The 26,494-nt window shown below is 40.8% G+C and overlaps 1 protein-coding gene across 1 annotated transcript in view; it reads left to right on the top strand.

Moving 5' to 3' along the window:
• Positions 1-26,494, top strand: part of SHQ1 (SHQ1, H/ACA ribonucleoprotein assembly factor) — an 88,620-nt gene that overhangs the window by 34,556 nt on the left and 27,570 nt on the right. Inside the window, 2 exon segments of the mRNA XM_060111070.1 lie at positions 456-579; positions 18,047-18,167. Coding sequence (XP_059967053.1) covers positions 456-579; positions 18,047-18,167 — 245 coding nt within the window.

Below are 26,494 nucleotides of genomic sequence, written 5' to 3'. Positions count from 1 at the left end.
TCAAAAGAGGGGGAAGGGGGAACTGAGAACACACTTCACTACAGAGTTCTATATTTTTCATCTGCATTATCTCGAATGGTCCTAAAAGACAAAAACATGAAACATATATCATTTAGAAATGTCTTTTATGTGCATCTGTGTTTTGTTAGTGCCATGTGTTTTACATTCATATTGGTAATTCTTAAAAGACTTTTTAAAACTTTCCTGCTACGTATGTGATTTCTAAGGAGCATTTGTGATACGTTGATAAAGTATGAGAAATTACAAAGACTGAGATAAAAATTTTATTGTAAGGTTTACAGAAAGAGTCTCACTTCACGGCTTTGTATTTGTCTTCCACTTGGCTTCATGTTGATCCAAACTTAGTTTTTAATTGAGAATAGTTTTACATTTCATTGTGTGCTTTTGTTTTGTGTAATATGGAAACGATTACTCATTTAAATGATACTTCACAGACTTGGACTAATGTTCATGAAATCCTGGTGTCTTTTGGAAGAAGAGTGTTGTGCTATCCACTTTACCGCCATTTCAAGCTGGTGATGCAAGCCTACAGAGACACTATAAAGGTGTTGCAACTAGGTAAGATGTTACTATGCAAATTTGAGAGTGAAAAGTTAAACACTTTTAGTCTGTGAGGATATAATCATGATTTTTGCTTTTTTTTTTTTCCCATACAAAAAGAAGTAATGAAAATCATCCCATCCAACCACCCTTCCTCCCAGGTATTATATAAAGTAATAGTCCCTCCATATAGGTGTATAATCACACAGAGAAGTATGGTACTCTTTTCAGAGCGGAGTGGGGAGGGTATATAGAGACAGTTTCCCAAACCATCTTGTGTTATAGTAGATTGTACCGTGCAGTATTTCTGTGTCATTCAGGTACCTGTAATTTTCTAGGCATTATTCTAGGCTTGTGAGTATAATAATAAATAAGTTCCCTGCTCCTATGAAGTTTACGGTTTTGCCAGGGTGACAGATGGTAAGTAAGTAAGCAATTCCAACATTGAGTGAAAAGTTCTCTGCTGGAGGAAGGACAGTGATCATAGGAGGGGGCATGGAACCTGGACTTGGGAGATCAGGAAAGGCTTTGCAAAGAAAGCACAACTACTCTGAGGACTTTTGACTATTGCTATATCAAACCCGAAAAGACAAATATTTGCTATTTTTAAGGATGTGGCAAATTCTAAGCTCTGAAACAAATTCCAAAGTGCCTATAACAGCATCATTGGATTAAGTATATAGTTTCCAAGGTAATGACTTTGAAGGGGCAACATCCATTTGTATGTCTTAATTCTGGCACATTTATTCGAAAGTCACTTGCTGTACTTTATGGTCGTTTCTTATATTTTTCCTCCGGGAGTCTTATCATTTCTTTGTCCTTAGATAAAAATGCTTCTGGGGGTTTAATTTTCAGACTTGAGGATAAGAAGGAGAAAGAAAGGAAGAAGTTCTTTCCTTTATATCTAGGTGACTTCATTGGCTTAACGGGAAGAATCACATCTCTTAGGTTTTATCCCTCCTAGAGGTTTATCTTGGTTTTTCTTTGACTTCTGTGTAACCTATAGTCTTCTTGCTCTGGGGGAAAAAGTCATGTTTGAAGTAGATTCTTTCAAAGTAGATAATAATTGTAAAAGTGAATCATAGTTAAATGGAAGATACTTTTTTATTCATCCTGTTGGTTCAGACTGGCCATATTTTATTTTAAAGGATTGTTGATTATAGGACAGCAGAGCTACTACCTTTGAGGAATCTGTCTTCTTTAACAGTGGAAACAAACTGCTTTGTTTTTTTTTGTTTTTTTTTTTGCATGTTCTTCTTGCCTTCTGTCCAAGATATTTTTTGAACTGCAAAAATTACCTTGAAAAATTAATCTACTGTAAATGACTGATTGTTGAACTTGAGTTACATCACAATTAATTTCTTGTTTAAGTCATGCTAGATTATCCATGCATTATTCATAGATTTAAACAGTGAGAATGCAGTTGGTGATTATCTTGTTATATCATGGCTTCGAGATGGAAAACTGGCAAAACCCCCACATGCATGTGCGTGCACACACACGCGTGCACACACACCCTCTTACTTGTTACTTTTCATTCTGGGAAATAATCTAGTTCTCTGGATTTTTATTTGAAAAGTAAGCAGTTCTGTGATTCATAACCAAAAATAAACTTGATTGCCTTGACTTACACTGTAGTCAATTACTCACAGTTTTAGTAGGTTGGAATTGAAAATTTAGACTTAACTTTCCATCATTATCTATCTGACAAAAAATAGGCTTATCAGCTATGTTGTAATAGCAACAGAAAACCTGAGGTAGCACGCTGAAAATGAATACCAGCCGTCTATAAATCATGCACAGTATGTTCTGTGGCTGATTTAGGTTGTGGCTCGTTAGTGCTGAAACAGAGAGCTGCATTGTCTAGAGTTCACACCATAAGCTAAGGGGATGACAAGTTCTGGATGAGGTTTGAAACCTTTGTTCGTACAGGTGGGTGACACTGGGATGCCTTTAATGCCATGGAAGAGTCTCAGTTGTTTAGACACCTTGTAATTTAAGTACAGGTAGCTCTGGTTTGGCATTTAATGTTTTCCAAGAATGAATTCGTGCCTACTTATAATTCAGAAGAGTGATCACACTTTTATTATAAAGGTCAGTATAGTGCTTCCATAGTTGAAAGTAATAAATAAGTCTTGCCCCAGAAGAAATACCAAACTTAAGTGAAACACGCTTCCAGAACCAATGAAGGAAGGCTGGTGTCAGAATCCACAGAAGATTGACTGAGAGCTCAGTTTTTAAACAGCCATGAATTTGCTTTACCTGACTTCACGGAGGCCCTTACAAAGATTCTTTACTGGGCCTTTGGCTATTTTCAATTTTACATTCTCTCTGCTGTACCTTCCCCACCCCGGAAGACTGTACATTCATCTCTCACTGTTACTGTATGTCTCGCTCAAATTCCTGCAAGGACAGAAAACCTACTTTGTCCCTGTAAGTGTTATTTTAGTGCTTAACATAGGGCCTTGCATGTGGAATTGCTCTCCCTGAATTGACATTCTTGGGGCACATGATCATCCCCATTTTTTCTGTCTGTTCCTGTCTCTTTAGCAATTTTCACTTCCTCCTCCTTGTTCCATTCTTCGGAGAAGAGTGGGAAGAATCCTTCATGGAAGCATCACTTAGGTGCTGTTACTCACTGAAAAATCAATGAACAAAAGGAATCAAAAGAGAACAGCTTTTCTAATAATGTCTTAAGAAAGTTTATTCTCTTTAGAAGTGACATAGTTTAGTATTTGATTATACATTGTTTATACAACTTACCGTTTGTACTCCTGTCTACGTTTCATTCAGCTTTCTAAAGGGATTCTTTACTCTTCTTTCATACTCTTGTGCCGCTATTGAACATATAATGTAACTGTTAGATTGAAAGGGCTAAACTTCAAGGGGTAAAAGGGGAAAAACTTAATTTTTTCTCCCCGTTCCCCCTTTGAGCTCATTCTGTGGAGTCCTTCTTTGATTGTTTCTGGATGGAATCTATATCCTATAAATATCACATCACACACATATATCCTATAATATATGATAAATATTCTGTAACTGTTTCTATTGCTTTAGATTATCAGAGGAGTCTGATTTCAGTACTCAAAGTGTTTCCTTTGAACTTGATTAAAAAAATAAATCTTGCCTTCCCCAGCTCGGGCCTGCATCAGGCTGGGCAGCCAGCAGTGGGGAGGGGCCCGCTGCCCTGCTGCACAGCACTGCTTGCTTCCAGAGCCGCCCTCCACTCGGCCGCGGGCTGTTCCTCCCTGCTGCTGCCTGGGGGCCTGTGATCAGGTTCGGGTCAGACACCAGGCTTTATATCCCCACAGCTTCCGGGCCAGGTAGGTTACATTCTCCAGGGTTCCCCCGCCAAACCCCCTTTCTCTTGGGGGTTTAAGGTGGTAGGAAAGTACCTTCTCCTCTCCCTCCTGAGTGGTGGTAGAAACCCCATAGCACTCCAGCGACCTTATCCGAAGAGACTTTCTGGACCTCTTTACACTTAAATTCCCGGAGGTGAATATTGTTCTAAGGGGTCATAAATCAGTTTTTGGTTAGTGTCTCTCCAAGCTTAGCACAGAGGGTTTTAGCATCTCTTGTTACTATATGGGGACACTCGATATCTCTTTTGTCCTTTGTGAGCCTTATTGGAAGTGAGTCAGAGAGAGTCCTGCCTTAGCGTGCTTGCACAGTAGGCATTCTAGCTGCAGCGCCCTGTTGACTCCTTTCTGTGTGCCAGCGCTAGGCTCAGTTCCTCATTTCACCCACACTGTCTTCCTGAGAAGTCGGGATTTCTGTGTCCATTTTGCAGATAGAAGACAAGCTCAAGGAACTTCACTCCACTTGCGCAGGGTTACCCAGCTAGGAGTTGGCGGAGCCTGGACTGGACTCCTGGTCTGTCTGACTCAAAGTCTGTGCCCTTGGAAATGTTGAAATAGTTATAGTAAAGGAAATTATATGAAGCCAGGATTCACTTCACAATAATCCAGAGTGGGTCGGGGGAAAGTGGGCAGGGTGTGGAGGACACGAGGCTGGCCACGAGTTGGTACTTGCTGAAGCTGGGTGAGATGAGCACTTGGGGGTTCACCGGCCTGTGGTCTCTCTTTGTACATGTTGTGATCTTCCTTTATTTAAGTCTGGACTCTTAACCCCTGTACATCTGTGTTTTAAATTTATTCACCATTTTGTAGAAAACATTATACTTTTTGTTCAGACAGTTGTATAAATTTTTTTGGCTAATGAAAATACACATTTGAAGGTATTATTATTTCTGGTTCTGTTTTGTTTTTAGGGCTAACCAGAAACCTGCCTTTCCATGAACATTTGGGGTCTGATGCCTAGTGGCTGCATGGCAGACTATAACCTAAGAAACAGGCTTCTGGAGATTAGTTATTGTTACCAAGTAAAAGCTGGCATTACTTCATATAATTAATAACCCTTACATATTAGTCTCACTGGGCTCAATAATCAATTTTTCAGAAATGACTGCTTTACTAACCTCTTCTGTACATAGTTGTAATAACACAATCAATGTGAAAGAAAAGAACCACAGCACAGGACTTGGGGGCTGATCTTTTCCTTTAAGGAAAATGATTGTTCAAGAAACTGAGCTATGGCTAGTACGTTGTGTGAGCTCTGAGTCCTCACGCAACCTGGAAGATGAGTTTGTTTTTAGTGTTTGAATTTTGTTTAATCAAAAGTCCAAATGCTACTTTTTAATTGAATTGTAAAGATTACTCTAACTTGAAAACTAGAAGATGAAATCACTGGGAGTTTTCAGTGTTGACATTTATCTGTATTAAGTTTTTTGTGGCTTCTCTATTATGGACATTTTTTTTTTTTTTCGGTATGCGGGCCTCTCACTGTTGTGGCCTCTCCCGTTGCAGAGCACAGGCTCCAGACGCGCAGGCTCAGCGGCCACGGCTCATGGGCCTAGCCGCTCCGCAGCATGTGGGATCTTCCCGGACCGGGGCACGAACCCGCGTCCCCTGCATCGGCAAACGGACTCTCATCCACTGCGCCACCAGGGAAGCCCTATTATGGACATTTTAAGGAACCATTAGACCTTTTAGTTTTTCCTCCTTAAGTGCATTATGTAAAATGATTTTGAGGGTTATTCAACAAGTGTTGGTTGAGCACTTGCTATGTCAAGGTGCTGAGCTGGGTCTGAAGATCCAGGAGTGAGCAGGAAGGATGCGACTCGCACTCAGAGAACTTAAAATTCTAATGGGGGCCCTGGAATAACACAGCTACCAGGTTTAAAAAAAAATTACATTCGTAATAAGTAGCTCAAAGCAGAAATACAGCGGGCAAAAACATAAAGCCAGGAAAATTGGCTGAGCTTTTAAGTCACGTAAGACATGTAACCTCCTGTAGAGGGGAGCTTCTGCCTTATTTGACTTCAGATTATCGGCTCCTCCTCAATTTCCTGTTGCTCTGAAGTACTTGTACATTGGTGATGCATCCATCTATTTATTCATTCCGTAGGTATTTTGTCAGTACCTACTAAAAAGCTATTTAGTATGTACAAAGCGCCCTGTACATATGAAGAGCAGCAGAAAACTGAATTAGATTCCTGTACTGTGTTTGGGAGCACCTGCGTGAGTAGGGGAGCTAAGACGTCCATCACAAGTGTAAAATGCAGGGTAGGCAGTGGTGAGCACCTTACACGAAATGCCAGCTAAGTAGTTCAAAACAGGGAGAGGTGACATTTCATTGGGGATCAGATGAAGCTTCATTTGGGACATGAGATTTGAATTGGGACTTGAAGGATGGGTAGTATTGGACATAGGAGGGTAGGAGAAGTGTTCTAAATATTGTGAGTGCGAGGCAGGAGGCAGTTCATAGAGGAGCATGATTTCATCAGTGAAACTTAGTTGATAGGCTCTCTGACCCTGAGATTTGCTCTACAGCCTCTAAAACTAAAACAGTTCCTTTCCTACCCGAGTCACCTGGTCTCCAGAATTGATTTCTCTGCTTCCCTAATATGATCACTTAATTCCCTGCTCCCCAGCCAGGAGATAATTCTGTTTTCTTCTTCCTTCTAAATTGTGCTTGAACTTTTCATTTCCTAGTCAATTCCGCATCACAATTAAAATGTCTCAAAGAATGGAACAACCGTAGTGCTTTCAGGAAATTTCAGTAGCGTGGAATTCAGATCAAATATTGAAGTACTTTTGGTACCTGCTTTTGCTGACTGCTTCCTTGCATACCAGCTAACCTATGAAAGGAGGGGCTTCGGAGCCCTGACGCGTGGGGGCTGCAGCTGGAACGTGTGTGGGAAAGAGCAGGACTCTGCTGGGAGGTCCCCATGTGCCAGGCTTCGGCCTCACTCTCCTGGGTTTCTTCCACCAGGCAAAGCAAATGTCTTTTACTCACACCTCTTCATCAGAGCCTAAATCTGGGTTCCCAGTCTTAAATTGGCACCTTCTTGGTATCTATCTGTATTATTTACCCTCAGAGCATTTGTGGGTTTATACATACACTTTTGTATGGAAGGATGCTGTGTATGCGCATAAACATTAAAGGGAGGAAAATCAAATTCCGATCAACTCCATAGACACGTGTTTCCTCTAAGGATACTGTTAATCATTAAATAGTGTTAATCTCTGAAAATTTTTTAGATTGCTTATGTCATAATCGCTGGGTTACATTTGTATAAAACATTCTTTGTTGCCTTAAAATACTCTCTAGGGGGCAGCATTTCCTGTATGGTTTACAAATGCCTTTTAATTGCCACAAATGATTAAGATCTTATGGTTATTCTGCTCCAAAAAAATCACTTGAAGTATCTTACGGGTGTGTGATGGCTCAAAATCCACTGCTGATCTCTTAAATACTTACATATATGTGTGTGCGTATATATATATATATACGTGTATATATATACACATATATATGTATATATATATGTGTGTATATATACACGTATATATATATACATATATCCAATTTAAATCTACATTGTATTTCCTGTACTATTTATATAAGATTTTTTGTTAATATCTGCAGTTTCTGAGCTGAGCGGTGTAAAAGAACCCCCAGGAGGTTAGTTACACGGTTTGATATTATGGCTTTTAAAAAAACTTCTATGGTTAGTGCCTCTTTTAATAAATCTAAAGTCAGTTTAGAGATTTTTTTTATTTATCTGAATTTTTAAGGAAGTAACTGTATGTTTACTTTCTTTAAGTAAGTGGATAAAGGCAGGAAAATGTATATATTTAAGACAAATTTGGGAGAACAAAGAGAAAATATTTTATTTACCCTAATGAGTGAAAGTCCTGTTGCATGGTGATACTGAGACCTAGATGAAGTAAGTTGAATAATACTTTATATGTTAAATGGAAATCATGGAAGACTCCTATTTTTGCAGATTAGGGTTTCTTTCAATAGGAATTAATACTGAAAAATAACAAGCAAGCAGATATTTATTCAACAGACAGAAATCAAATCCCTTCTCAGTGCAAGGCATTAAAAGAGAATCAGCAAAGAGTTATGAGACTATATATGACTTGACCTTGGCTCTTGAGTTTATTGTGTAACAGGAATGATAAGACAAAAGATAGTATACAAAATATAAGTATTTGTAATATACAAAGGAGAAAAATCCCTTAAGAAAATACCTTGGGCCTCCCTGGTGGCGCAAGTGGTTGGGAGTCCGCCTGCCGATGCAGGGGATGCGGGTTCGTGCCCCGGTCTGGGAGGATCCCATATGCCGCGGAGCGGCTGGGCCCGTGAGCCGTGGCCGCTGGGCCTGCGCGTCCGGAACCTGTGCTCCGCAACGGGGGAGGCCACGGCAGTGAGAGGCCCGCATACCGCAAAAAAAAAAAAAAGAAAATACCTTAACTACCACCCACAGGCCAAATCCATGCTGTATGACTTGTGAGTTAAAAATGCATTTTACATCTTCAAATGTTGAAAAAAAATCAAAAGGAAAATAGTATTTCATGACACATTTAAATTATATGAACTTCAAATTTTGGTGCCCATAAATAAAGCGTTATTGGAACACAGTCATCCTCTTTCAGTTGGGTATTGTTTATGGCTGCTTTTGTGATATAATGGCAGAGTTGAGTAGTTGCAACAGATTATGTGGCCTGCAAAGGCAAAATATTTATTCTCTGGCTCTTCAGAGAAAAAATGTGCCTCCCCTTGCTATAGGTATACATGAAGTTGACCCTCGAGCAATGTGGGTTTGATCGTGGGCAGGTCCACTCCTAGGTGGACTTTTTTCCACAGGAAATACTGTAGTGCTACACTGTCCGTGGTTGGTTGAATCTGTGGATGAGGTGGAACTGCAGATACAGAGGCTGCCTGTAAATTACATGCGGATTAGGGTCAGCTGTGTACGGGGTTGGAAGGGAGCCCTCTCCAAGTGAGCCAAAGTCTTTGGCTGCCCTCCATTCCAGATAGTAGCCAGTATTGAAGGGGATCCTGTCAGCTGTTTCTGTCCTCCCCACAGGATGAGACAGACCTGAGCTAGTTCGTTCCTGTTAGAGTAGGGCCTTCAACATTAGGAGAAACAGAGATGCCTACTTGGCCAAGCAGGCGAATGAATGAGGGTGGCAGAGTTGAAGAAACATAGGAGCAATGAGGCCTGTGTGAACCGGAGACATACATGCTCCATTGGTAGCGTGTTGTTGCCATGTGGATATGTAGAGTTGCCACCTTTAGGGACTTAAAAAGAAGTAGAAAGTCATGATCTTTAATATAAAATTGCTCAAAAGTTTGAATGTGAACAATGATGTGAAGATTTAATGGGATACTATAAGAGCCATGGCATGTCTGGGCACCCAGGTCAGCCTGTGTGGGCCATCAGTTTATGATTTCGACTCTAAAGCAAGCTAAGTGCCAGCCTGATTTCTCACACCCTCTTGGTCCTGCCCGTTTCCAGCTGCCGTGAGGCCTTGTACTGGGTCTCTGCTCCTTCCATCGCAGCTTGAGACCCAGTCTCACCCTGGTGTGGGTTCCAAGATGAGGTGGGGAAGGAGGTAGAGGTCCTGCAGAACAGAACAAAACCCAGATCCCTTACCTCTCTTTCTACTTGCTTTTGTATTGCTACCCTCCTCAGCTTAGCCTGGTCCGGGTGGAGGGGATGAGTCCCAGGATTCCAGTACCATGCCTCCCTCGACTCCAAAGGGTGCTTTTGATACGGAGGAGGGGAGGGGCTAGACAGGGCAGAAGCAAACAGCCTGATGCGTGAGGTGCGCGGCCCTTATTACTTCAAGAGTGTGTGGGATTTAGAAAAGAAGTGGAGGAAGGTATTTCCTGAGAAAGCAGAAAGTAAAGAAAATCAGGGAGAGGAAAAGAAAAGAGTTACACATTAAGAAATGACAAATATTCTGCTTTGTCTGGAGGCCTGGGCTGTGAGGGGAGCTGAAGGAAGAGGCGGGAGTGCTGTGTTGGGGAGCACGGTGGAGAGCCTGCAGTGCTTCCTAAGGAGACTGGCTCTGATTTTATTTTATTTTATTTTATTATAATTTTTAAAGGTTACGCTCCATTTACAGTTATTACAAAATATTGGCCATATTCCCCGTGTTGTACAATATATCCTTGTAGCTTCTTTGATACCTAATAGTTTGTACTTCTTGCTCCCCTGCCCCTGTCTTGCCCCTCCCCCTTCCCTCTCCCCACTGGTAACCACTCGTTTGTTCCCTCTCTCTGTGAGTGTGTGTCTTTTGTTTGTTGTATTGTTTAGATGTCACATATAAGTGATACCATACAGGATTTGTCTCCCTCTGAGGAGACTAGGTCTTATTCAGTGTAGCACCACTGCAGAGTCTGGCGCTGGGGTCTGTGACAGGCCCATGGAGTCAGATTGATCTGGCAGGAACACCAAGGGTAGAGTCATTGCAGGGGGTGAGATTCGAGGTGTGGAGAATAGAGGAGACCGCCATTCTCACCTGAAGCCGAGTAGTTTGGGGACAGGTACTGGGTCTGGACTGGGGTGCCAGCAGTGGTGTGGAGGAGGAAGGAGTATGTGGGCACGTGCTTTGCAGGTAGAAGGGTAGGAGCTAGTCAAGGGAGTCCCGGGGCCCTTGATCCCTTGTGACCTGATGTCCTCCTTCCCTTGTCATCTGTAAAGTGCTTGCATGTCCTTGTCTCGCTCAATTCCCACAGCAGTTCTGAAGAATTTCCCCTCTCCATCTGCAGACGTGGAAACAGATTCAGATTAAGTACCAAACAGCTAAGAAATGACACCAAGGGCAAGCAGATTCTGGGCTGTACAACTGTTCCACAGCGCGAGAGTTATCATTGTTATTTTTACTTTGTAAAGAAACTAGCTAAGAACTGCACAAGATTATGTATGTGTAGCTTTTTAATGGTCTTCCCTTAGCCTTTTAGAATTTTGGGACTAGAATTCTAAGACCTTAATTTCATAATCAAAGTTTTCATGTAACTTTTTAATATAAATTAAATTTACATGTAGATAGAGATATGTAATTATCTTTACTAGATTCTATTTCCTGTACACTGATTAAAATGTAAAGAAGCGTGCGTAACTCAGTTCTCCAGTATGTAAACCATTCAGCCATCACAGACATTCTCAACTGTGATACAGTGAGGGTGTCAAAAGGCTTTGGTTTTTTTCCTTTTACCTTGACCTGGTCAGTATTTCCCATCACCAAAAGGGACTCGTAAGTCTGGTCGGACTGGGTTTGCTTTTCCCCTTTATGAGCCATTTAAGGAATCCAGTTGTCTTTCTTCCTATATGTTTCTTCTCTCTGACTGCATGTACAGTCTTAGTTTTCCCAGTTGGAAACTAAGCTAATTCCAAAAAAAAAGTCAGAACTTTTCATATTAAGTAATAGCTCCTGGGAAAATGAAGTATAATAGTCTTAATTAAAGCAGCAATGCAAAGAATTTATTTTAAATTGAGCTACCAGGCATGGAGATACATGCTGTATTCATAAGGCGGAATAGTTGAAATAAAATTTTATCCACAGAATTAAGAAGTTTTAGGTGCTTATGGATTTTTTTTTAAATTCAGGTCTACATTGCAACTGTTCCAAGAGCTTTTTTCCATGCATGTTCAACTTCTTAACCTTTCTACTTTTATACTTACTGTATAGATGGGATTTTTTTTTAATGTTCTACCTTGAACTTGGATGCCTCACTCTGAACTGTCTGAAGAAAAATTAGTCATGCTGCCATTATGTAATTTTGATGACATCCGGCCATGTATTTCTAAACTGACACAACCGCTGCTTTGACAGGTGACTTAAGGAGGAGGATAGAGTGAACGTCCAAGCTGTCCTTTCAAACCAGCAAATCTGGCAGGGATTGTTAGAGCAGAAAAGGCAAAAAGCAGCCTTGGGTTAAATTCATTATTTGAACTTCTGATGGTGTGGTGATAGAAGAAAGTTGGCACAGCTACATCCTTTTCTTGTCAGGGAATAGAAATAAAAAGGGGAGGCAAACCCATTGTATAGCGCACATCTGTCATGACGTCATGGCTTAAGTGTACAGATCCCAAAGGTGTTACAACTAGTACGTGTTAACTGAGCAATTTGACCAGGTGCTTTTAAACTTAGGTTCTGTGTGCGCCAGGCTACATTAACAGCCAGCCTTTACTGAACAGGATCCTACAGTTTGCCAGACATTGTTCTAGACCCGGGAAGACAGATGAGAAGCCGTGTTCTTTGCTGTCAAGGAGGTTGCCACACAATGCGGTAAACAGTGACGCTATATATTACGCAGTGGCTGGGAGGCAGATGTACCTATTTTCATCCTGACTGTTGCTTCCCAGCTGTGATCTTGGCCAACTCTTTCATTACACTGAGTCTCAGTTTCCTCATGTATGAAATGAGCAAGAGGTCACCAACCTTAGTAGGGTTAAATGATGCAGTGTATGGAGAGTACTTGGTGCAGCAGAAGTGGGCAGCTATTAACTACCGTAAGGGACAGTGTGGCAGGCGTCATGAAACAACTCAAACCGGCTTGGGTCGGGGTAGGGGTTGGGCGAGCTGGAAGCCAGTTCCTAAGGAAGTATATGCTCATTTTGAGACTTGATGGTAAGTTAGGTTTGGGTTGAGGGCTGTGCATTCCAGGCAGAGGGAACACTTACAGAGTGTATGTTTGCTTTGTGTTGATTTTGTTTGTGGCTATACGGACAGTATATGTAATTTTAATAACAAAAAATAATCTAAAAATTTATTTAAGGCTGTGAATTTGTGCTCAAAATAACAACTATCATGGCTCCCAGTATTTGTTTCTTATTACAGACCCCAAATGTAAGAGCTTAAGTGGCATCTGAGGAAGTTGAGGCTAAAAATACTGAACAGACTGAGAAGCTTTCATAAAGTTAAATTTAACGCATGTTTGTGTTAATTGTTAGGGACTGGACTTTATGCTACTTCCTAACAGGGCCCGATGTTGAAGCAAATTACCACACTTCGATTCTTTTAACTTGGATTAATTTGACACAGTTCTTCTGTCACCTCTTTTTATGGTCAGAGGATCTCTGAAAATTAATGTTAAGAATAATTCATGAATTATCCCTCCTGATAATGTGGTCTCATCAGAAATCCCGGAATTCTAGCCGGATATCTACTAAGTTATGCATTTTAGGATGATAGCCCTGTTGGCTTTCATTGTGAGATGATTTTACAAATGAAGACCACCTCTTTTTCCTTTACTCTTTTTGGCTTCTTGTCTTGTATGGCTCAAACTTTCAAGGACAGAAATAGATACCCTGAAAACCACAGCCCTATCATTGCTATAATGTACCAAGAGTTGAAAAGAAATTCAGCTCTTGCTCTATAGAGTTAGCAGTTTATATATATATTTTTTCTATGCTGGCTTTTAGCCAGTGAAAACATCCACTATCCTTTTAATCTCCTAGAGATGGGAGCCATTTCTTAAGAGCCTTCAACCATGAGCTGGTCTGTCAGTGAGCGATTATGGCCAAACCTCGTCGGCTAATAGGAAGATTTCAAATAGCCAGTGGATTCTAATGTAGAACAGCTCAATCTTGTCTCTGGTTTAAGATATATTAAACCTGAGATGCCGCATCTGTCCAGACAGGAAAGCACATTGTTCTTAGTTTACGTTCCCTTTAAAGAAAAGCTGGAGAACGCGTAGCCAGAGACTGTGTTAAATACTGTTTACTGCTTACCTGCTTGTTACTATCATCCTTTTTTTTTTTTAATGTTGTTATTATGTTTCTCTGTTGTCATTGGACAGTCATTTTCCCTGAGGTAAAACATTCATGGCACTTGTCATTTATATGCCAGGTTACTAGTTTTAAACTGCCCTCACTGGTTTTAGACTCTCTTAGAGAGATCTTGGTGTCAGAAGTCTTTGCTCCATGGATAGGGTTGGCTTCTATGAGGACGAGATTGAGCATAGAGAATCCCTAACTCTTTGGAGAGGCCTGTTATTGCATCTCTGTGGTGAAAATAGTTACCATGGTTACTGTGCAAGGTACCTGCTTTTTCCTGCTCTGGACCAGGCAGTGAGCTGGCAAAAAACGGTCACTTCCCTGCAGTGTCTTTGAGCAGAAATGATTCTCTCGGATTTAGGCCTGAGCAGTTTTTCAGGCGCGTGGGATGTGTGACGAGCCCATGACTGGATACAGCCCCACAGGAGGCAGGTACACTGAGTCCCCTTCTAACCACTGGCTGTGTGACAGCCTGGAGGAGGGCCAGCTCTTTCCTTTGCTGATAGCTCTTGGATAAGTGGTTGGCAACCTGAGAGAAGGAGCAGTCGGTGCAAGAGAGATGTTAGAAAAAAAAAAAAAAAAAAAGCTGCGTGCTTCCTGAGCTTCTTGTCTGTAATGTAATCATCTATTGATGGTGTAGTCACCTGTGGTGATTTAGTGGGAAACACGAGGTCAAGTATGGCCTTGGGGTAACAGTACACAATGTTGGGGGCAGGATGGTTTTAATGTACTTCTTGTTCTAGAGTGTCAGCTGCCGGGAGCCTAGTTTTCTTTTACCTTATTTGTCACATAGCACACTGAAAATAGTTTGAGAATGAAAACACAAGCTTTTGAAGAACACGTAACTTTCTCATTCAAAAGTGCCTCGCATGTGACTTTCTAGAATCGCCTGATCTAAATACTGCTTCTCAGTTGTGCAAAAATACAGGGTAAAGAAAATTGAAATAGGAATTTAAAAATTCTAACATTCTTTGTCAGTATTTCAAGGGTTAGCTATGTAGTCAGGAATGTCTGACTTTTTGTTAATAAATGTTTATTGTGGAGAATTTTGAAAAAAGGGGAAAGTTTAAAGAAGAATAACTGTAATCCCATGTGTGAAACAATGCCTGGCACATATCCGGTGCTCACACATTTGTTCAGTGACTATAGAGACGAATACTGTTAATATCATTTGGGGGTGTTTATGTTTAAGAGTTTTTTCCATGTGTGTTTGTCTTTTTTTTTTTTTTTAAGAAAATAGGGATCAAAACATGTAAGTACAATACAGCTTCACTTTAAATTTTAAAAATTGATTACTTTGGGTGTTGCTGTTATTATTGTTGTTGTTATTTTGTGATAACTGGAAGATTTCAACTTGCCTGTGGCCCTTCGCAAGGGACAACCTCACTTTAGGCATGTCTGCAAAACGAAACTAGGAAATTTTTTTTTTTAATTTGAAGACTTAATTGGCTTTATTCAGTGATTCATGAATCGGGCAGCATCCCATCTCGCAAGTATCAATAGAAAAGAGCTCTTCTAATTTCATTAGGTAATGGTTGCAATGAGTTCTCATTAAATGTGACCTTAATTCCACACTCCTTTTCAGAAAACTCTCTGGTGTGTAGGGTCTTCTGTCGCTGCCGCGCGCACCTGCCTTTAGGTGTTGTCCCTGCAGTCCTGCCTGACTGCGTTCATCTCCTGCCCTCTGTCACAGCCTGGCTTCTCCCAGGCTCGCCCATGTACTCCCTTTGTCCTCCTAGAACCATCTGCTCCACCTAAATGGTCTTTTTCTGTTGTGCCCCAAACCTACCCTGTTCTAAGTCCCACACTGCTCCTTTTCACACCGCCCTCCAAGCTGGCATACCTACCCCTTTTCTTCACTTACTGAATTATTCGCTGTGAGGCCCAGCTCCAAGTCCTGCATTTTCTATTAACCCACTTCTGTTAGTAAGGCATGTCCTCGAGAGGCAGTATTCAGGGGCCTCACGCTGTAGAGGAGATTATACAAGCTTCAAGTGAATAGTTTATTTTTTGGGTAAAGACCTATGGCTGACTTTTAAAACTTTAAGTTAGTAGTTGTCATAAGCCCCCCTGTCCCCCTCCCCACAAACAAGCGAGAGAGAGAGAGAGAGAGAGAGACAGAGAGACAGAGAGACAGAGAGACAGAGAGACAAAGTAAGAAATTGGCATATGCTTGCCCTGATATTTTTTCTCTGTTGCAATTTAAACTGTTCCAAAAATTCTCACAGTTTAGTTAGTTCTCCCTGGATTTTTTTCTGTTTGGATAACACGGCTAACTTGGTTTCATCAGTTTAGTGAGTTTTGATTGTATTCTCTCCTCCTGTCATCAGACTCTGCCTTCTAGGCTTGGGGAGTGGGGGGATCCCCACTCATCATTACATGTAGTTGCCCTGGGCCACTCTGATAATGACACAAAGACCTTGACTTAACCAAGTGTAATTTTAGGCCTTCTAAGTATTTCTTTTAACCCGTTGAGCAGTGGAGCATTTATTGACATTCCTCCCCTCTGCGTATGAGGAAGCCACAGTGAAAATTTTTGAAAAAAACATGGCCCCTGTTTTGAACTTACTACCTGCTTAACTCAAATAATAAAAACGTGATGTAGGCTGAATGGCCCAAGAGCACATGGGTAGCATAGCGGGAGCTTCGGGAGTCAGTAAATTCAGAATTTGGATCCTGGGCCCTCCACTCAATGGCACTGTATCTTAATGGTCCTTGAGCCTCAGTTTCTCCTTCTGTGAAGTGAGCAGAGGAGGTTATGAGGAGAATCAGCCGAGTTTCCTTTCCACTTCTCTCCTTTGCAGGGTTTAGTAAGAGCTCTGACGATTAGGGAAGTCAGTCCCGGCTTCCTGCAGGATGAAGACTTGAGCTGGGCTGTGAAGGCAGGCTAGGATCCCTCTAGGTGGAACAGAGAGGAAAAGGCCTTCCAGGTGCAGGGAAGCAGTTGAGCAATGGGCCACGGACAAGTCCATAGAGCCTTGAAAGCAAGCGCAGGGAGGGCTCTTGATGAAAGCAGTGCATCAAAATGCAATGTCAGAGGGCTCAGCGGGAGAGAGTCCGAGGGACGCGGAAGAATTTATAATCTCAGCATGAGTGAGGATGGGTGGTCTGGGAGTGGTGGGGAAAGGGCAGCTACAAGAGGCATTTCCAGAGAAAACTCGTCAGGGCTTGGTGTGTGAGGCTAGGGGATGGAAGACATTGTGAGGGTTTAAGCAGGTGATTACTGTGTCATTCATTCATTCATCCTTAAAATACTTAAATTGAAAATGTACTGCTACAAGGTTCTGTTCTAGGTATTGGGGATTAATGACTAAATGAAACAGAAGTCCCTGCTCTTATGAAGCTCACTTTCTAGTGTTAATTGTGTTAAAAATTTAATGGCAGCAGTTTTGGCCTCTTGCGATGTCATTATATAGCTCATGATCCTTGTATCATATCTAAGAATCAAGTGGGAAATGTCGATGAAAGCACATCCAGTGTCTTCACGAAATCAATGTACAGTGTTTTCACGTTTTAGGACTATAAAGGTAAGAATAAAACAGTGAAACTGAAAATGCCATATTTCACAGATCTAAGGAAGTGGTACTACTGTAGATTTAGTAATTTGCCTTATGTTTAATACATTTCAGGGACTGTCTTGAAGTTTGGAACACCTAGGGAATTACTGTTGAGTTGTGCGATTCCTTTTGTAGGCTTTGGTTTGGATTAAAATTAGGTTCATTTAACAACCAGGAGGAAGTAATTAGGTTGAACAAGACTTCAAGTATTTGATGGCTTTTTTTCCAAGTGATTTTGTCAGCTTGTTTTCGAAGTAGGGCTATGATATTTTAGTTTTCAGTCTGAGTTTTCTTCCGTTCTTCAAGGTGAAAAAATGTAAGTTCGTACTAGATAATTCCTTGACAAAAAATGTTGATGTAAGAAATAGAGACATTTGAAAACTAAAATATAATTTTCCATGGTATTTTGAAAGCTTGAATTAGAAGAACATGATCTAATTAAAGTTATGACGCGTTTAAATACTCATTTACTTAGGAAACTTCTCTCCCTGTCATTTAATGTACCTACTCATGTTTTATGTTATTTTTAAGGTAACCACAATTAATCAGCTATAACAATAGAGTATAAAGATTTTTTCATAATTCTTAAGGAAAGAAATAAAGAGGTTTGGACTTAATAGTACTGATACGATTTCTTGCAATAAAAGAATATGAAAAATATTCAAAAATGATTAAAACTCTGAGCTGCCATAAATATATTACCCCTCAGTGTGTGAATTTCTCAGTTAAAAAAAAAATCAGATATTTTTCCTTGAGGATGATTTGATTTTTTTTCAATTTCCTTCAGGTAAAAGTGCAGTTTTAAAGTGTCTACTGGACATTCACAAAATTTTTCAGGAAAATGACCCAGCTTACATTCTAAACGATCTCTACATCTCAGACTACTGTGTGTGGATTCAGAAAGCCAAGTAAGTTTTCAGTTACGAATTTTACATGCTCCCATTTCCAGAACACCTACTTACCCGGGAAGAAGAAAATGAAATAACCTGGAGGATAAGTTTTAATCAGGGACAAACCCGTACAGCTACCAAACACTTGAGAAGTCCTGTATCAGCACGGGGAACTTGGTGAAGTTGCTTAGGGAGGAGGTGCAGATGACATAAAGGTTAATTTTCCTAGAAAAAAATGGGTACCGCCTGGAAAATATGTGTTAAAACCGACAGTTGTGACTCTTCATTGTTATGCTATTGACTGTCCTCAGTGAAATCTCAAGACTGGTCTATCTGAACCGGTGTCTGTGCTTTAATTACAGTGGGATGTGAATGTGAGTGTGTGTGCAGGCATATGTGTAAACATCACAGGATACAAACCTAATCAAATCTAATCACAGTGAGAGCTGTGCCCTCTTTGGTTAATCACTGGCTTACGGAATCCTTTATTCAGAGTAGAAGAAGAAAGTCTTCAGAGCCTGATAAAATGTATCTAAGGGTCTGAACATTTACAAATGGCCTCCTTGAACTTGGTATGTAAAAAATTTTTTAATTGTTTGCCATTGCCTCACTCAAGGAAGCATATCAAGTTTAAAAATGCAGTGAATTTTCATTTTGTAAAGGGTGTTCTAGAGACCTGATTCTTATCAGACGTGCCCAAAATATCCATTTTAGTAGCAAGAGACTGTTAATGGAGAAATACAAAGAGAGCCTTTGATTGGAATAATTCTTAGGTGCTATGGGAAAAGATGGTACAACATCATTTGTGACTTAGAAGAAAAATGATCATGATATGTTTACTATTAGTGTGATTGGTAAATGAATGCTTTAGGATGACATTTAATGGCTGTTTTGGGTGAACCATTATATAGAATTTATTTTCATTTCTGTTCATGGGGAGGCAATTATATTGCAGAGTGAAATAAGAAAAAAAATTGAGGCTCTACCTGTTGTAAGCAAAATGCTTAGGGACTGCTCAAGATATCGCCAATAACATACGGCAGGTGGTGTCAGCATTCGAGTTGGAAATCTAGATTTGGCCAGATGGAAAATTGCATCTTTAACCCCTGAGGTCATGATGGTATGTCATCACTTCATTTCATCCTCCTGCTAATTGAGCTTATCGAATACCCTGCTGCCATTTCCTGTTGTTTTCATAATAAAATTGAATTGAAATAGCCTGTTTGTGAGGGTTTAGGTTTTTCTTTTTTCTTTCAGGGTGAGGGTTTTATAAGCATGTAATGAGCATCGACGTTTGTGCTAGGATCCCATTTCTGTGAGTGCCTCCTTGCTCTGTTTGTGGCATTCTTTATTGACTAGAGAGAAGATCGTATTTCACTGAACTAGAAGGGTATACGCCCTCAAGTTGATGTGGGGATTAATAGGACTTTTTTTCACTTAAAAACATTTTTTTCCCTAGGTTTTAAGTTGCAGGAAATGAAACGACATTCTTAGGGTTCTAGTCATTGTTATGATAATAGTAATTTTTAAAAAGATGTTAATGTATTGCGAGCAAGGTAGAAGAGAGAAGCCAGCAGGAACTCTTCAAATTACTTTGGAAAAAAAATTTTCACCTTTACCAATTTGACTGTAACTTTCCTGTCCCGAAATAAGCTGTGTCGTTTTCACTTTGTGTTTTACGTTCTAACTCTAGTCTAGCCCAGCTATTTTCCCCTCCCCCTTGAAGTAAGAGAACCGAATTTTAATTAAATTTTCTAATTTTATTCTTAATTTTTCAAGCACAGCATAATTGAACTTTCCAGTATCATCTTTACTGTGAACTTCCTTGGCTCTGAATTAATAATACTGTGGTGAATGTCCATAATTTCCATAATTAATTTCTTCCTTACTTTTCACCTTCTATTTTATTTATTTCCCATAATGTTTATTAGTGAAATCTAGCACCTTATTTTTATGTATTAAAATAGTTCTGCATTTTTCTTAGTCTCTATTTGATGTTTTTGATTATAATAATAATGACTGTGTGAAATTTTATTTGAAATACCAGGCAAGTGCTAAGTTCTGACTAGCATTCCATTTTTACAGTCAGACACTTACTTTGGCAAAAACTTACTGGAATATGGGTAGCAAAATCATTCTTATACGGAATTAATGAAGTTAGGGCAACAACTGTGGTACGTTTTGCTTTAGTGCTTCGTAGTTAGTTTTCCTTGTGATATGTGTCTTGTAGAGCACATTTGCAGAGCTTAAAAACTGAAGCTCCTGCATTTTTGAGTTATAGACTCTGCACATTATTTTTCTGAAAAGGAACGCTTCCTGCCGTCCTTTGCTGTAAGCTTCATTGGAAGTTTCGAGTGTGGTGGCCCCTGCAACAAATACACCCTGGGTGGCAGCATGCAGAGTGGTTTGCTTGAGGTCATATAGCTTGTAAGAGATAGGTCTGTGATAGTCTCAGGTCTTCTGGCTCCAGATTTCATGTTTTTCCAGATATACCACCTAGACAAGCCTTTGTCTTTGCCCATGGTATGGGGGGCAGGGGGAGGCGATGTGCAGGGAGCCCTCCCTATAGAGTGCTTTTCCTATAGGAAGAGGGATTAAGGATTTATCTGTCTTCCTCTGGGATATTCCCATAGCACTTGGTTTAGAGATCACTTAGGCACATGTCCTGTCTGCCTCACATTGGGCATATCTCTTTCTCCCTCTAAAATTTTAAAGTCCATGTGAATGAGCACCTTTCTGGGCCCATTACAGTCCCTTGTGAGCCCAGTAAATTTTAGTTGAATTGAATGGTATCTAGTAGAGCCAGTTGAAGGAGCATTTCATGAATGCTCCATACAGGAACCAAACTGTATATTAGCTCTAACTTATTTTTATTGACATTTTTAGCTAAATTCAATAAAAGACTTCGCCCTTCCTCTCGTTTCTTTTCCAGTGGGCTGCACTCACCAGTAGCACTGGTAGTTCTGACCTACTGAAAGCTTAGCATTTTACACCCTTTGGTTTAAGCTGGGGTGGAAAAGGTTGTCCTGTAAAATATGTTCCAACCCTGCCTCTCATGGACCGTAAGACCGCAAGTCACTCCATCACTTCATCTAATGCACCCAGTGTTAGTATTTTAGTATTTTCTCTATTTTCCAGTGCATTTTTAAACTAGTGGAAATAATACTGCACATATCATTTTGTAACGTGTTTAATACTTATAATAGTACCCTATAAATCATTTTCCTTTATAGCATAATATCCATAGCATAGTATTTTTAAAAAATAACTAATTGGTTCCTCATTATACAAGAAATGCACGCCCACTGAAGAAAACTTGATACTTTATGGTTTTAACGCATGGTGTAATTTGAAATGACACGGGATAGAATACAGTATTATTTTGTTTTTCTGCGTGGAAAATTTTTGGTTGTCTGTTTTTTTTTTTTAAAGAAATTAAGATCTAAAATCCCAGCTAACTTTAATACAAGTCTGAACTTGTCATGAAGGTTCTGTATCTTTGTGTTCTCTAGTGTAGTTTTTAAGGTAGGTACTTATGGGGGAAAAAGAAAATGTATGTCTTTGAAACACTGAACCTTTTTACATTGAACTGATAGATGGTCTTCTGTGATTAATACTCTACGTGCATTTGTTTTTTCACTGCTTTTTCGCATTCTTCCCCCCCCTCCCCACCCAAAATGAAATCTTACTTTGCAACCCTTTGGACACTAATGTGCAAAGTTTGTAGAGGGAAACAACTCTATCACCTAATAGTTTCGTTTTATTTGATAAATCCTGGACCTCAGTTTCCTCAGTTGTGAATAAACCTGAGCCATTTCTGCACTGAAATCTTAAAATTTTAGAAAACTTAGGACCTTATCGTTGCTTTATACTGCTTTGCTTCCTCTGTGTATGTGCTTTGGTAGGGGATAGGGTTATGTTCCTGAGAACAGTGTAGCTCTCTTCCTTTTGGCTTTCTCTTGTTCCTGGTTTATCTGCCAAAAGCCGTGGGAGTGGGAGTCACTCATATGCAGAGGTAAAACATCAGCACTGAATGTAGAACCGGAATTATTTATTTTTTCAACCACTAATTATTGAGCCCTACTCTATGCCAGGTACTGAGATAGGTGGTGGGGATACTCCGGTGAACAAGGGACACAACACCTTGAAGCTGATCTTCTAGTGGGGAACATAGATAGAAGGAAAATGTTATGCCGTAGCCTGATAGCAGCAGCTACAGTGGGGAAGTACGGGTGCTATGGGAGCACCTAGGAGGCCATATGCCTAGTCTTGGGGTATAGGAAACCACTTCCGGAAGGAAGAGTTGAAGCTGAGAGCCAAAAGGTCAGGAAGGGGTGGTCAGATGCAGGTGGGGAAGCAGGGGCGGAGGGCATTTCAGACAGCAGGGATGGAGGAATGTGGCCCTTTTAAAGAGCTTGAAAGCTCAGAACGGTTGGATCTTGGTACAGGAATGAGAGGAAAGAAGTGAGGCTGGAGAGTTCTTGTAGATCCTTGGCCACATGAAGATGTTTGAGGTTTGTTCTGGGAGAGTGTGGAGCAGCTGAAGAGTTTAAGCGATGGAGTGTCTGTGTGAGCGACACAGTGAGGTTTAGATTCTGGGAAGATCCATCAGGTTACATTGTGGGGAATGAATTGGGGTGAGGGCAGAGCTCAGACGCAAGGCTGAAAGGCTAGTTAGGAGGTGAGTGATCCAGGCAAAAGGCAGCTGTAGCCTGAGCCAGGGCAGTGAGAGTGGGGAAGGAGATTAGTGGTCAGGTTTAAGGGGTAGATGAGACAGGACTGAGTAAGGATTGGATCTCAGGGGAGAGTGAGAAGGGGGGCAGTCAAAGGTGAGGTCTGGATTTTGACTTGGGCCAGTTAACTGGGCCGTTGGAGGTGCCTTTGCTGAAATTCAATCATACTGGAGGGGATAGGTTGGAAGAGAAGTGAGAGGGTGGGAAGACGAGGAGTTCAGTTTTAGAAATGTTGATTTGAGGTCTCTAAGGAGTATCCATAGAGAAAGAGTCGGGAACATTTGGATCACAGCTGGAAAAGATGTATAGAGAAGAGTTGGACAGAGAAGGGATATGAATTAATAGCAAAACATAAAAAATGGTATCTGGTTGTACAGTACTGTTACACATATGAGTATAATAATAATCAGGAGTGGATGCATTCCAGGATGGGAAAATAGCATCATGCAGAGGAGTAGACAAGTCAAACATGTAAGCAACGTGGAGAACAGATTTCCTGGTTGTAGCTCCGGTGGCTTAGAAGGGCAAGAATGGACATGAGGCGTTTTTGCATTTGGATCACAGTTTTATCCGTCCTTTAGTTTCCCTTTATTATTATATTAAATAAGAGAGTCTGCAGTTAGCCTGAGGTCATGATGTTTTAGTAACAGGGCCAGATCTGAAATGCTTATCTCTCCCTTCGGTGTGCTGGAGACTGTCATGGTATTTTTGACTTAGAAATCACTTGGTGGGCTTCTCTGGTGGCACAGTGGTTAAGAGTCCGCCTGGCAGTGCAGAAGACATGGATTCGAGCCCTGGTCCAGGGGGATCCCACATGCCGTGGAGCAACTAAGCCTGTGTGCCACAGCTACTGAGCCTGCGCCCTGGAGCCCGCGAGCCACAACTACTGAACCCACGTGCCACAACTACTGAAGCCTGCGCACCTAGAGCCGTGCTCCACGGCAAGAGAAGCCACCGCAATGAGAAGCCCGTGCACTGCAACGAAGAGTAGCCCCCTCTCGCTGCAACTAGAGAAACAAAGACCCAACGCAGCCAAAAAAAAAAAAAAAACACTTGGTTACATATGAGAAAACCAGTCGGACTTTTATAGTAAAAATGGGGACTTTATTAGGAGGCTACAGGCTATCTTCTGGGACCCAGGTGCTGAGTACAGCTGGGTCCTGTGAGCTCAAGGCAAGAAGTGTGGGGTTGGCTTACCTTCTGGTGACATGTGGTCCCTCGAGTTGCTTATTTCTGTAGGTTCCTGCTGCTCTTTTCCCTTTGGTGCACGTGGAGGAGAATGGCTCTTCTACAGCTCTGAGTTTCCATGTGCCTAGTTTCAGTAGAGATGGACTAGAGTCCCTTGTTTATGATTCCAAGGGAGGGAGAATGTGGTTGGCCCAGCATGGGTCCGTGTTTTTTCCTGGTCTAGTTGCCTTGGTCACAGAGGGCATGGAGTGGGGTTGCCCCCTAAAGTGGTACACACATGGTCCCAGGGCCCACTTTGTCACCAGTGAGCGGCCGTTCTCAGAGCGTGTGGGGCATGCGGACCCCTTAAGAGGATGCTGCTGGAATTCCATGACACCATTCTGAGCCATAGCTAAGGGCGAGCCCTGACACCTACCACTGCCTGTGTCACTGATACTCATAATAAAATATAGTGCTGAGGCTGATTGCAGAGGGCTGTTCAGTTCAGGCATACCAGATGATCATCAGGCACTCTAGGTGGTTTCACTTCTGCAGGGGAAGTTACTTCTCTGACAGTGGTACAACATTAAGGGTTACATTAGCTGCTAATGATTAGCATGTAGAAATTTCAAGAAACAATTGTGCAGAATTTCAAGCAAGTTAAACCTCCCTTGAATTGAAATCATTCTTGGTAAGGTGCTTATTCAGGCCTGTCAAGTTGCTCCTCAGTTTTACTGTTTATTTTTAATTAAATCCACCAATTCGTCCTGGATGGGAGTGGGTTTTATCTCCATAAGAAAAGATTAGTACATGCCAATATCCATTCACCGGAGCCCTTCAGTGCGGTTTCATATAGAAAGGATTTACTTAATGGTTCTTCACCTTATCACCGGTGGTTCAGCAATGCCCACTGGGGACTGCTGCTCTTCATTAGACTTCTCTAACAAGAAATGTGCCAATAAATCATGAGATTACAAATGTTCCTAAAGACTTCAGGACAAAATAAACCTTTGCAAAGATACGAATGCTCCACGTAACTGTACACATTGAGAAAACTAGCCAAAGGATTCTATATCTGAATGTTCAGGTTTCGTGGAGCTTTTTGTTGTTGTTTTACTTGTTGTTTGTTTGTTTTTTTTCATGTGTAATATCCTTGTTTTTTTTTTAAGGTGACCTTTTTTATTTTAGAATAGTTGTAGATTTACAGAAAAATTGTGAAGATGGTACAGAGAGTTCCCAGATACCCCACATTCAGTTTCCCCTATTATTAACTTCTTACATTGGTATGGTAATTTGTTACAATTAATGAACCATTATTGATACATTATTATTAGCTCAAGTCCACAGATTCATTTAGCTTTTCCTAGTTTTTACCTAATGTCCTTTTCCTATTTTAGGATACCACATTTTGTTTCGTTGTTTACTAAGAACTGGAACTCAAATCAGTAAAGCTCCGTTTCTTGCACATTTCGTTTTTCCAAGAACTTAAATGCTATTGAAAGGCAATGAAATATTATTGAGATATATTAAGATGCCTGAGGGGCTTACTACATACAAACATTCTAATCTAGACATTGAAAAAAATAGGTTTGGCCGATGGGAGAATGTTTAGAAATTTGGAAACATAATTCATTTATCATTTTTACTACCTGTACTGTGGGTATTGTGATTTTGCTATATTAATAAAAATAGAAAAGGTTTGTAAAAATAAAATGAGCAAGGCTTTATATTTTCATATTAATTTTCTAAAGGTGGTACACATTAGAGGAGAAAGTGTGAATACAAGTTTTTATAAAAAAGATACAGACTTGCAGGGGTGAGTGGGCAGCTCCCAGACTGGAAACTGATGGCATTTATCTGTACAGGGAGGCTTGTATGTGTCAGGCCATTCAAGGACTATGGCTGGGTGGCCGTGTTTGGTTTTTGTCTCTGTCCTTACTCGTTTTGTTTCCAGATACTTGGCTCCAGACTTCTTAAATCCTTGGTTTTGGCTTGCTGGCGGCCTGGCTTTTCACAGAGTATAATTAGCTACTATGTGAGCAAATTGGTATTTTCCTTCACCTCCCTGTTCTAATGTACTTTTGCACGTCATAGGTCTTGGGAGGATTCTCGGTGGAGGAGACTGGCAGGATCAAGTGAGTTCCGGTGGGAATTGATGTAGTCAGGTTTTGTGAACCTGTATTCTCTCCTTCAGATAGAATTTTCCTTGTGCTCAGATGCTCTTCACGTCTCACTCAGAGAAGAGGCTTACATTGATTAATGTGGCATATGTGTGGTTATCTTACTTAGAAAGTGCTCTGTTTAAGGAGAGCTTTGTCAAGAGCGTCCTTTGAATGGAGTCACAAGAAAGCTTTTTAAAAAAACTGACAACTTCAAGTACAATTTCCTTTTTCTTCTGCCAAATATGACTGAAACCCAATCCTTGTTATAACATAATTATCTCAA

Source organism: Mesoplodon densirostris, chromosome 10, assembly GCF_025265405.1.
Source record: "Mesoplodon densirostris isolate mMesDen1 chromosome 10, mMesDen1 primary haplotype, whole genome shotgun sequence".
In the NCBI taxonomy this organism is placed as follows: Eukaryota; Metazoa; Chordata; class Mammalia; order Artiodactyla; family Ziphiidae; genus Mesoplodon; species Mesoplodon densirostris.
This window is presented reverse-complemented; position numbering and strand designations above follow the sequence as displayed.